This window comes from Suricata suricatta, chromosome 7 (genome assembly GCF_006229205.1).
Source record: "Suricata suricatta isolate VVHF042 chromosome 7, meerkat_22Aug2017_6uvM2_HiC, whole genome shotgun sequence".
Taxonomy (NCBI): Eukaryota; Metazoa; Chordata; class Mammalia; order Carnivora; family Herpestidae; genus Suricata; species Suricata suricatta.
The window spans coordinates 111,259,073-111,271,958 of record NC_043706.1 but is presented as its reverse complement, the minus strand read 5'-3'; the positions used below and the strand labels follow the sequence as shown (position 1 = coordinate 111,271,958).

General features: G+C 37.0%; 1 protein-coding gene across 1 annotated transcript in view; it reads right to left on the bottom strand.

The window, feature by feature from the left end:
* The window catches only part of LAMA2 (laminin subunit alpha 2), a 600,504-nt gene extending 595,919 nt beyond the window's left edge, over positions 1 to 4,585 (bottom strand). The window contains exon 1 of the mRNA XM_029943224.1: positions 4,413 to 4,585. Coding sequence (XP_029799084.1) covers positions 4,413 to 4,527 — 115 coding nt within the window. The 5' untranslated portion in view covers positions 4,528 to 4,585. The remainder of the gene's footprint in view (positions 1 to 4,412) is intronic.
* Between the last annotated feature and the right edge of the window lie 8,301 nt (positions 4,586 to 12,886).

Below are 12,886 nucleotides of genomic sequence, written 5' to 3'. Positions count from 1 at the left end.
TATATATATATATATATATATACACACCACATCTTCTTGATCCATTCATCAGGTGATGTATACTTAGGTTCTTTCAATGACTTGGCTATTGTTGAAAGTGCTGCTATGAACATTGGGGTACATGTGCCCCTATGTGTCAGCACGTCTGTATCCCTTGGATAAATCCCTAGCAATGCAATTGCTGGGTCACAGGGGAGTTCTACTGATAGTTTTTTGAGGAACCTCCATACTGTTTTCCAGAGTGGCTGGACCAGTTTACATTCCCACCAACAGTGTAGGAGGGTGCCCATTCCAAAAATTCTTCTAATTTAACTAAACGTCTCTCATAAAAATATAGACTCATGTTTTTCTTATAGCAGTCATAGTTGGTTTAACTCTTAAGATACCTACTGGAGTTTATATCTAAGGAAGGTGAATACTATGGTTTTCACAGTGGAGGGAACAGGTGTCCCATATTTCAGAGTAAATTAAGGATGAATTGACAGAGCATGTGCAGTTTTTTTTTCCTCATCCCTGCAACTCTTGATGGAGATTCAGTTCATTATTTTGCATGAAATTCTAGAATAGAAAATTCTTGGGAACAAGACTGATCAGCAATTTGTATACACGAACATGTAAGATAAAAAAAATATATAACATAACGTTTATGTTTTTTTAAAAAAAGCCACCACATCTATAAATTAATAGTCAATGTTGAATATGGTCTTATTCTCAGCCCTACATTTTATCTGTTATGGCTCATTTTTACTTAACTATGAGGCCAGGATGTAGTGATCAAGCCTATGTACATAAGTTACATATGTAGCAAAAGTGATACCAAAAAAAAAAATTCCAATTTTATGACTATAGTAAATCTCTGGTAATTTATGAAGCATTTTCATATTTTAGAGCACAGAATGTTTAAGAACTCTGCAATTGATGGTGATATGAATATTCCATATGAAAATTTTAAGTATTCTTGCCAAAAATGAGTGAGGTTCATCTCAAACATGTTTTTATTTTAAATCCCAGAAGACATCTAAAAACACATTTATATACTTTTAGTATGTTCTTGACATTTTTAAGAATTAAGAAGTTCAAATTCAAGTATGCACTCCAAAACCAATAGATGGTAATACTAGAATCTTGGACTTTGAAAAGAACTGAGACTTGATGAGTTTTCACTGTGTCTCTGTAAAGGCATTTCATCCTAAATCATCCCTGACAGGTGGCACATCTGATCATGCATGGACATTTCCAGAAGCTAGTTGCTCCAAAACAACCCAGCAATTTCTGAACAGCTTAAACGGGAAGGGGCAGGGAGAAGGAGGAAGTTTCCTCTCATTTTATTTAATTCAAACCTTCCCCTTTGTCATATTCTTCTATGGAACTGAGGTCAGGATTTAGAAAGGACATTTTATTCTCTCTTCCATAAAACACCATCCCTAAAATTTCTTTTTAATGTTTATTTATTTTTGAGAGAGAGAGAGAGAGAGAGAGAGAGAGAGAGAGAGAGAGAGACTGAACATGAGTGGGGGATGGTCAGAGAGAGAGAGGGGGACACAGAATCCGAAGCAGGATTCAAAACAGGCTCCAGGTTCTGGGTGTCAGCACAGAGCCCAACTCAGGGCTCAGACTCATGAACCAGGAGATCATGACTTGAGCCAAAGTCAAATGCTTAACTGACTGAGCCACCCAGGCACCCCAGAACTCATACTAAATAGTCAGTGCTTGGCTAAGAAGGTCAATGCCAATATAATCAAAACAGGAAAAGTTGATGATAGCCAAAAACTTCTTCAGTCACACTCATATCCAATGATCTTCACTGAGAGTGTGTTTTAACAGAACATTAAAAAGAAAACATAACCCCAGAATAAATGGAAACAAATCTTCATACCACAAAAAGGAAACTTCAGCACAAACAATAATAGAAATGTTTTTAGTTGTTAAAGATTAAGTTACTATCAGTTGCATGAATTTAAGTCATAACTACTGCAAGCCTTCAGTTTTAAGTATGTCTAATAAGAAAAAGAACTGGAAGTAAAATAAGCTAATGTATACAAGGCATGTTTACATTATGAAATACTATATAAGTTTAGATATTATAAAACATATTTTATATATACTTTCAATATTAACAAGTTTCAACAATTTATCCCTGAACCAATTATCTGTAATACACAATAAATTCTAGAATGCAGAAAACAGTAGCGTAGAGGTTCCTGGGTGGCCAATGGCTGGGTGGTCAACTTTGGCTCAGGTCATTATCTTGTAGTCTGTGAGTTAGAACCTGGTGTCAGGATCTCTGCTGAGAGTTCAGAGCCTGGAGCCTGCTTCAGATTCTGTGTCTCCCTCTCTCTCTGCCCCTCCCTGCTCCCACTCTGTGTGTGTGTGTGTGTCTCTATCAAAAATAAACAAATGTTAAAAACAATTAAAATAAAAAGAGAAAACAGTAGTCTATATGTAGACACTATATTATAGCTATTTTGCACAGAGGTCCTTATTGTATGCAGGATTTACGTGATCTCTGAACAGAGTGGCAGTATAAACTTTTCCTTTCACATTGACCTTACTTTATGCCTGGACCGTAGAAATTGGAATCAGTTTTATCTCAGATAAAACAGAGAGAGACAGACTGAGTGACAGAGAAAAAGAAAAAGAGGGGAGGAGGAGGGGGAGGAGGGGAAGGAGAAGAGGAAGATGAGGAGAAGAGGAAGAGGAGGGAGGAGGAGGGAGGAGGAGGAAGAAGAAAGAGGAAGAAGAAGAAAGGAAGAAGAAGAAAGAGGAAGAAGAAGAAAGAGGAAGAAGAAGAAAGAGGAAGAAGAAAGAAGAAAGAGGAAGAAGAAGAAAGAGGAAGAAGAAGAAAGAGGAAGAAGAAGAAAGAGGAGAGAAGCAGATGGGGAGGAGAGGCTGAAAGATGGGAAGAACGGGAGGAGAGAAAAGGAGGAGGGTGGGCAGCACACTAGGAAATTTTTTCCAGACCCCCTTGATCACTACTCTGCATGCTTTGAGCTTCTGCCTCTCTCCAAATGAACAGGACTGCTGCTCCTGGTATCTCCCAGCTGCTTGACGGTATTTAAGTTCTCTGTATTGTTAAAACATATCATATAACTATGCAAGGTAATATTTTAAAGCAGCATTTTAAAAAATCGGCTGCCAGAGAGATATTCTCAAAATCACTCTCATAAATTCTATTAATTAAGCCACGTTGACCCCATTTTACCTCGCAGAGAAGGAAACGCAAAAATAGAAGGAGAAAAGTTATATGGTGAACTTAAGGTCATTTTTATTCTAGGAATTTTAATCATGGAGCTATTACTGTAGCAAGCAGATTAGAGAATTTTCTTACTCCTTTTAAGATAAAATAGTACGGCTAGAAATGTTAGATTATAAAAGGAAAAACTATCAGAATGGTTAGATATAGCTTTATTCTGGCTAACTAAAAGAGGGATAAATATCAAAACTTCCAAAAGCTGCTAACCTCCAGATTTTGTACTCTTACGGTAAATATTTTGATATTTGAGACCAAATATTAAATATTATTTACTTTAATACAAGTTTTCCAACTCACAAAAATGTCTGCTGAGATGATTATAGATTATGTTTTAAAACGCTGTACATGTGCTTCTTTTAAAATTCATGACCATAAAAGAACTCTTCAAAGACTCCCAAGAGTATCAGAAATTATATGCATATAAACACGACAGTGCTCTGAATAATTTGGGTTACATCAAAAAAAACTGTTTTCCAAAGTCCCCTGACGTGTATATCTGGTCACTGTGGTCTTAATTCACATACACATGGCATAAAAGTCTTGTCTGGATTTAAGCCGGAGGAGAAAGTTCACTATAATAGAAAGGCTACCTGAGTTAGATGTGAGTCAGAAAAAGTTGAGGCTGGAAATCCCATTGCCACGAAAGAAAAAATCCACTTACTCAACTTTAAGTACTTTACAAACTCTGTTCAAATAGTTAGAAACAAAGTACTTAAAAAAAAAAAAAAAGTTGATGTATCAGCTGCCCTCCATAAACTTCCAAGATGAACCTCAGCTTGGGAAACATTTCTTTGCAGGGATGGAATTTGATTTGGAAAAACTTTTATTGTTCAATTCGTTAAAAGTTTGCCTCTTTGAAAAATTTCGGAACTCAGCCGGCAGTAAGTACAAGCGACAGAAAGTTCAGAACGAATGAACAATGAGAAACGCTTCAAGTTCTTTGGGGGGGAGGTGGGCAACCCCCACCCCCACCCCAGATAGTGTAACTCAGCACGTTGAAAGTGGATTTGCAACAAGCTTAGCCCCTCTCGCCCCAAAACGCACTCCCCAGGGGCCAAGCCAGAAAACGGTCCCTGCCCCGCACTGTCAGAAGGAGGGACCCGTGAGGGGCAGCGGCCCCGGCAAAGGATGGAATCTAGAGCCCGTTCCTCGACTGTACCTCTTTGCTGATGTGCCTGTGGCTGCCGCGGCCGCGGCTGTGGCCGCTGTTCCTGGCCGCCCCCGAGGCCCCCGCTGAGCAGCAGGACCAGGAGGACCCCGGCGGCTCCTGGCATCGCGGTGGCCGGGAGCGGATCCACTTCTCAGGAGCCCGAGGAGTCTCCGCCGCCCAGTCCCCTGGCCCGGCGTGTGAGCTGAAGGAGCAGCAGCTGCGGGGTTAGAGGAGGAGACAGCCCCCCTCCTGGCTTTGGCTCTGCCGCCGGAGGGTGGGGGGAGAAAGAGGACACTCCCCCTCCCTCCCTCCCCTTTCCCGGCCCTCGTCCCACAGCGGTCCAGGCACAGGCCCTTAAAGGGTCCTCGGTGAAACAGACCTTTCCTAGAGCCTCCCTTCCCTCGGAGAAGGGATCATTCCTAAGATTGATCTGTTAGCTGAACTTCATTTCAATTAGAGGAGGTAACTGATGTGAGAGCACTTTGTGATCTGTAAAAACTCTACACATGGGAAGCATTATTTGTAGGAAATCAGCACAGCTGGGGACTTGGACGAAGCACAGTAAATGTACCTCCTGAGAAAGGCCTGGGAAAGCTGTGTGCAGGCACCGTGTATCAAGGTGATCCAACGCCAGGCACAGGACCCTCCCGATGACCTGGGTGACAGAAGGTGGTTCTGGGCCCCAGCAAGTCAGGCCAGGGGACTTATTTACTGCTTGACAGACAACTAGCAGGGCAACAAAGGGTGGGACACAATAAAATAAACTCCCTTGCTCCTCTGAAATGCTTATGACCAATATAAAGGTTAAACGTAAGGTTTTCAGTTCAGTCACTGGACATTGATTTAAATTGAATAAAGACCTTAGGGACCGTTTCCTTTCAGACTCCAAATTTCATCTCTTCCAGCCCTTATTGCTTTCCTTTTAACCCAGAATTTCTACAAGTTTTCCTGCCACCTCAGGTTCAGATGGTATCTTCTCACTAGTTTTGCGTTTGTGTTTTATGGTCTGAGGTTCTCAGAATGTTTGAAAGCCCCTTACTGGGTCTTTACAGGACTCAAAGGATGTCTTTCCGCTCACTCAGTGACTGGGGTCCTGATGACATTAGTGTGCTCTGAGGTCACAGTGCTACTTGTCCCATCCTGGATGGGACAATCCTGCTAACTAGGAACTTCTGAAAGGGTCACGGCCTTCACTCAGGTGAAAACCCTTGGACTATATTTGATGCCTGATTAAAGAGTATGCTGCATATAAGATGTTTTGCACAGTTTTTGTTTTCCAGGATGCACCTACTAAATAAAGTGAGGAAATCATATACTGTGTTTTTGAACTTTACCAAGATGTGCTTACCATCTCAGAAAAATCACATCACTGATAACAACTCGGCTCATGGTAGTGTCCCCAGGACAATACCGATACATATCTGTCACACCGATGGTGACTCTGGGAATAGGTTCCGGCTTCTATTTTTGCCTTTGTGTTGTCTACTAAATCTAGGCAAACTACTAAATTTAGTTTTACCCAAGGATTTACATAATGAAATGTACATTTTTTACATAGATTACTTTTTTCCTGTATCATTTTATACTTAAACCATTATGATGATTTTTTTAAATACTATGTTGAAGTTAAGAAATATTATTTATGAATTTTGTTTCAGTCAAATCAAGGAGGTATTGTTCCCACCAGAACTGATTGAGAACATCTGGCCAAATGCTGCCCAAGTAAATGGATAACCGTAAATATTATCCATCTCCTTTCTGTTAATATTAGTACTAAGAACCTCCACAATCGTTTTGCTTTTTTTCTTTACTGTGGAAGTTGCAAATTGGAGTCTGGCCCAAGCCTTGAGAATAAGACTATGATCTCTGTTGTCAAGTACTCATGTGATTCAACATAGGGAGGAAAATTACAAAATTGTTTAACCAAAATTAAGAATAGAACCAGTATTATCAGAATACATTTTTAGAAATAAACCTAATTGAGGTACAATTTACACAAAATAAATGCACCATGTAATATGCCTAAAAAATGTAAACTCTCATTTGGCAACTATCTCAATTAACATATAGTCCCTCAATCCCCCGAAGTTTCCTTTCTTCCATTTTGCAGTAATTTCCCTAACCTCCACCCCTAGAACAGGTAGCCAGTGATCTGATTTCTGCCACCATAGATTATTTTAGCTACTCACAAATTTCATAGAGATGGAATAATAAAACAATGGTCTTTTCTTCACTTAGCACGATATTTTGGAGGCAGAGCAATGTTGTTATGTATGTCAATAGTACATTCCTTTTCATTGCTGAATACTGTCTATTATATGGATATAACACAATTTGTTTATACATTCACCAGAAGTACATTTGAATTGTTCCAGTTTTGAGCTATTAAAAATAAAGCTTCTATGAATATTTGAATACGTGTAGAAGGACATATGTTTATATTTCTTAATTCCTAAGAGTGATATTATTAGACGGCTTTGTAGGTATGAAACTGTTTATAATACAATTAATTCATTTTAAACTCCCCCAATTTTATATGAGAGTTTCAGATATCCTACCTTCTCTAGAGGTTGCATAGTCATATCTCAACAACCTTGGCATTCACATTTCTCAGATGATGCTGAAAATGTTTTTTTGGGCTTATTTGGCATTTATATCACTTTTTTGGTGAAATATCTGCTCAAATCTTTTGTTCATTTATCCTAATTGTTCTATTTTTCATATTATTGTTTAGTTGTAAGATTTAAATATATATTCTGGAGAAAAGTTCTTTGTCTAATACACTTAATACAATGCCTACTGTTCTCAGTCCATAGCTTGACTTTTCAATTTCTTGACTAATGTTGGAGGAGGTCATCAAGAGGACATGACTGCTAGTTGACCTGTGGGCTGGACCCACGCAACCAGAGGCTCCTTACCTCCTCCTCTGTTCTTGGAATGTGCATACTGCCTGCCCTCCCGGCACTAAAGCTGCCTCAAGGACACAGCCTCGAGATAGTAATGAGTTGTTGAGAACATCTGGATGGTATACTTGCCTGACTCTAGTGAAGCCTCTATACAAACTCAAGATTCTGACAGGTGAATGTGAAGATCTACTTAAGGCTGGCCAAGACAAGCCTCAGATGTGAGTACCTTGCTCATTAAACTTCCTGCCTTCCAATCTTGGAGGACTCTGCCTTTCTTCTGTGTCTCTTTGCTCTCTTCATATGGGTGCCAGTTTGCAAACCAACAACTACTTTCAAAGAACAGAATTGTCTAATTGTGATTAAGTCTAATTGATTAAGATTTTCCGTTTATGCTTAATACTTGTTGTGCCCCATTTCGGAAATCTTAGCTTAGCACAAAACTGTGAACATGATCTTCTCTATTTTCTTGAGACTTTGTAATCTTAGCTACTACATTTGGGTTTATGATTTACTTCAATAGATTTTGGTGTTTGCTATGAAGTTAAGCACTTTAGGTAAGAACTTCCTTTTTTCCATGCAGATTTCCATTCATTTCAGCACCATTTGTTGAAAAAGACATAATTTCTGCATCTGAGTACCTTGTCTCTTTTTTCAGAAGTTGATCATATGTGGGTTTACTTTGGGACTCTCTAAATATATATATTTTTAAGTCAATATCACAGTCTTTATTACTGTAGCTTTATAGTAGCGTTAAAGTTAGGTAGGGTAAATCTGACAATTTTGTTTCACAAAATAAAACTCTTTTGACTATTCTAGGTCCTTTGCATTTCCATATGCTTTTTTAAATCAGCTTATGCATTTTACCCCCTAAAAATAATGTCATAGGGAGTTTGGGTTGGAATCTATAGATTAATTTTGGGGGAACTCATATTTTGGCAATATTAAGCCTTCCAACCCATTAAATAGTGTGTCTTCACTTATTTACATCTTTGATATTCTAAGCAGTGCTCTGTAGTTTTCATTGTGTCTGTCTTCAAAATATTTCCTAAAACTAACCTCTCAGTTTTTGTGTTTTGCTATTATAAGCAGTATTTTTACATTTAATTTTTCATGCTAGTAGTAATACAATTGATTTTGGTTGTATACATTGAATTCTGCAAAGTTATTAAAATTACTTCAAAGAGGGGCACCTGGGTGGCTCAGATGGTTAAGCCTCCAACTTCGGCTCAGGTCATGATCTCAGGTCCATGGGTTTGAGCCCATGTCAGGTTCTGTGCTGACAGATCAGAGCCTGGAGCCTGCTTCTGATTCTGTATCTCCCGGTCTCTCTGCCTCTCCTCCTCTCATGCTCTGTCTCTGTCTCAAAAATAAATAAAACATTAAAATTTTAAATTACTTAAAGTAGCTTATAGGTAGATCCTTTAGTATACTCCATGTATAGGATCATATAGCCTCAAATATAGTGTTACTTCTTCCTTTTCAATCTATATGCCTTTGCATTTTTTCTTGCCATATTGCACTGGCTATCACTTTCAATATAAAGTTGAATAGCAGTGGTAAGAGTAGACATTTTTGGCTCCTTTCTGATCAGAGAGAAAAGCAGTCATTTACTGACCATTAAAATGATGCCTACAGGTGTCAAACATGCTTATTATGAAGTTTCAGGAAGTTCTCTTCTTTTGCTGAGAGTTTTTGTATCAAGGGCATACTAAACTTGGGCAGTGCTTTTTGTGTATCTATTTAGATAAACATAATTTATTTCCTTATTTGGCTAATATGGTGAATTATAGTGACTGATATTTCAATGTTAATCAAATTCACATTCCTGGCATAAACCCCAATTTGTCATGATATACTATTCCTTTATACATTTCTGGTTTATACTTACTAACATTTAGTTAAGTATTTTTATGTCTGCTTGTGAGGGATGTTAGTCTGTAGTAAGTTTTTTAATAATATTTAAATCTGGTTTTGTAATGCTAGCCTTATATTATTAGTTGGAATATGTTTCTTCTGAAAAGAGTTTGTGTAGAATTTGTATAATTTCGTCCCTAAATATTTGACACACTCATTATTGAAATCATCTGGGCCTACAGTTTTCTTTTGGGGGGAGGTTTATTTTTTTATTGCAAACTCATTGTTTTAAGTAGATATAGAATGATTCAGATTTTCTATCTTTTATCAACATTGTATCAGCATTTTATCAGTATTATAAATTTTGTTTGGTAATTTATAACTTTTAAGGAATTTTCTATTTTATCTAAGTTGTCAGATTTGTTGGCATAAAGTTATTCATAATATTTCTTTATTCTCCATTTAATGTCAATAGGATTGGCAGTTATAACCCCTTTTTCCTAATATTAGGTTTTTGTGTATCCTCTATTTTTTTATATCGGACTTTTATAAAAGCCTGTCAATTTTATTCATTCTTTCAAAGAATTAGCTTTTGTGTTTATTGATTTCCTTCTATTGTTTCTATTTTCTGTTTTTATTGATTTATCCTTAAATCTTAAATTTTCCTTCCTTCTGTTTATTTTAGGTTTACTTCACACTTTGTTTTAGCTTCTAATTATGGAAGTGTAAATCACTAATTGTAGACATCTTTTCTTATATAATTTATGTAACTATTATAGCATCTCACAGATTTGGAATTTAAAAAAATCAAGTTGAGGCTTCTGGGTGACTCAGTCATTGAGCGTCCAACTTTGGCTCAGGTCATGATCTTGCAGTTCGTAGGTTTGAGCTCCACATCGGGCTCTGTGCTGATAGATCAGAGCCTGAAGCCTGCTTCAGATTCTGTGTTTCCCTCTCTCTCTGCCCCTCCCCCACTCGTGGTCTGTTTCTGTCTCAAAAATATATAAACATTAATTTTTTTTAAATTAACTTAATTAAAAATCTTTTTGTGTGACTTCTTATTTAATCTGTGTGTTATTTTGAAGTGTTTTGTTGCTATGGTCTCAATGGTTGTGTCTCCCCAAGATTCTTTGTTGAAATTTTATTGCCCAAAGTGATGATATTAGAAGGTGGGACCTGTAGGAGGAGATTAGTTATGAGGATGGGGCCTTATGAGTGGATTTAGTGATCTTATAAGAGAGACGCCAGAGAGCTCGCTTGACCTCTTCTGCTATGTAAGGACACAGCAAAAACAGGACCCCTATGAACCAAGAAGTGGGTTCTTATCAGCTGCTAAATGTGTCAGTCCCTTGGTCTTACACTTCTCAGTCTCCAAAACTGTGAGAAATAAATTTCTTTTTTTTTATAAGCCACCTGTTCTATGGTATAAGCCCAGATGGATTAATACAGTTGTTAATATCCTTTTTTTAGATCTTAATAGGTTTCTTATTGTTATTAATTCCTAATTTAATTCTCTTATGGTCAGAGAATGTATGATTTCAATATTATTACATGTATCAAGACTTTCTTTTTTATTCTAGCATATGACCTTAGTGAAAGTTTCATATTCAATTGAAATAATGATATTTTACTGTTCTTAAAATATTCTATAAAGATTAAATGAAATTGGCTGATGGCAGCATTGTTCTCTATACTTATTCATTACCTGTTTATTCTATCAATTACTAAAAGATAAGTGTTGAAATCCCCAACTATAATTTTTGATATTTCTCTTTCACCTTTCAGGTCTTGTATTGGTTCTCTATTGCTTCATAACAAATTACCCCCACATGTAGAAGCTTAAAATACTAAACATTTATTAGTACTTTATTATTTTGAATCAGGAGTTCACAACAATTTATTTGGATTGTTCTCTTCATTTGGGTGGGTCTTTTGTGAGGTTTCCAGGAGGATATTAGCAGGACTATAGTTAACTGCGGGCTATAATAGGCTGGAAGATCCACTTCTAAAACAGTTAGCAACAGGCTTCAGATCTTTGCCATATGTGTTTCACCATAGGGCTGCATATGATTTGGCAGTTGGCTTACCCTAAAACATGTTGTCTTAGGGAGAGAGAGAGAGAGAGAGAGAGAGAAGTAGGTACCTACATTGCTATTTATGACCTAGTTGTGGAAGTCATACACCATCTCTTCTGACCAATTTTATTCATTAGAAGAAGGTTAATAAGTACAGATCTTACAGGATGGACAATTAGTCCCCACTTTTGAAGATATGATAAAGGCTATGAATTAACAGCCAGATGAAGAAATATATAGGGCGAGGCCCCAAACAAAAGATCTTCTATCCTCATGGACATGTGAGAGTGTTCTGGTTCCGCAGGCATGGAAGCTTTTTGAAAAAGGACCAAAAATCAGTCCTTTTGGCTTTTGATAGAGGCTTCATTACATAGTCATGATTGGCTAAGTCATTGGTTATTGACTGATTCAACCTCCAACAAGAGGTTGTGGGGTAGGGAGAATGGGACCAAAATTTCCAACCCATTTAGTTACAGGGTTGGTCCTCCTGGCAAGCAGCCCCCACCTTTGGGTGGGCTCCAAATGTTATCTTTTCATAGGAACTGAAAAGGGTTTTAGGAGCTGTGGGCCAGGAACCATGGACAAGACCAAGTATATATGAGAAATATATATTTGTTCATTGATAAGTCACAAATTATACCATAATTCTTTAAGGTTTTTCTTCATGTAATATAATATTCTGCTATTAGTATGTATACATTAGTATTATTATGTCTTCTTCAAAATCTTATCTTTTATCACTATTAAAGGCTTCTTTATTTCTATTAAAGTTTTTTTCTGCTAAAATCAATTTCCTATTATTCATATGTCCATTCTATATTTCTGATAATTAAGGTTTGCTTGACATATTTTTTCCATTCTTTACTTTTCAATCTGAGTCTTTATGTATCAAGGATATCTCTTATAGTCAACACGTAACTGAATCTTGCTGTTTGATCTAGACTAATAACTTTTGTCTTCTTTTTGGAGTGTTTAGAAATAATACATTGTCTAATGTAGTAATTACTAGCCACATATAGAAATTTAAATATAAATTTATATAAATTAAAATTTAATTTAATTTAATTTAAAATTCAGGTCTTCAGTCATGATGGCCACAGCTCAAGTGTTCAAAAGCCACTTGCCAACAACATAGACTATATGCAGACAAGGGACATTTATTTCTCTTGTAACTAAAAGATCTATCATACAGTTCTGGTTTAGCCACTTAAATACCTAATATAATTATTGGTAGAAATATAGTTGGGCCAATCTACTTCTTTTTACATATTTTCTATTTGTTCCATCTGTTCTTTATACTTTTTTCTTTTTTTTGCTTTATTTTTGAATAACTACTTTTTAGAATTCTATTTTTATCAGCACTGTTGTACACATACATTATATATAATATATGTATTGTATACATATATATTGTTATAAATAGCACATTATAATCATAGCATACAGGGACACATGGATGGCTCAGTCTGTTAAGTGTCTGACTTCAGCTCAGGTCATGATCTCACATTCTGTGGGTTCAAGCCCTGCATCGGGTTCTGTGCTGACAGCTCAGAGCCTGGAGTCTGCTTCAGATTCTGTGTCTCCCTCTTTCTCTCTATCCCTTTTGCACTCATGCTCTGTCTCTCTCTCTCTCAAAAATAAACATTTA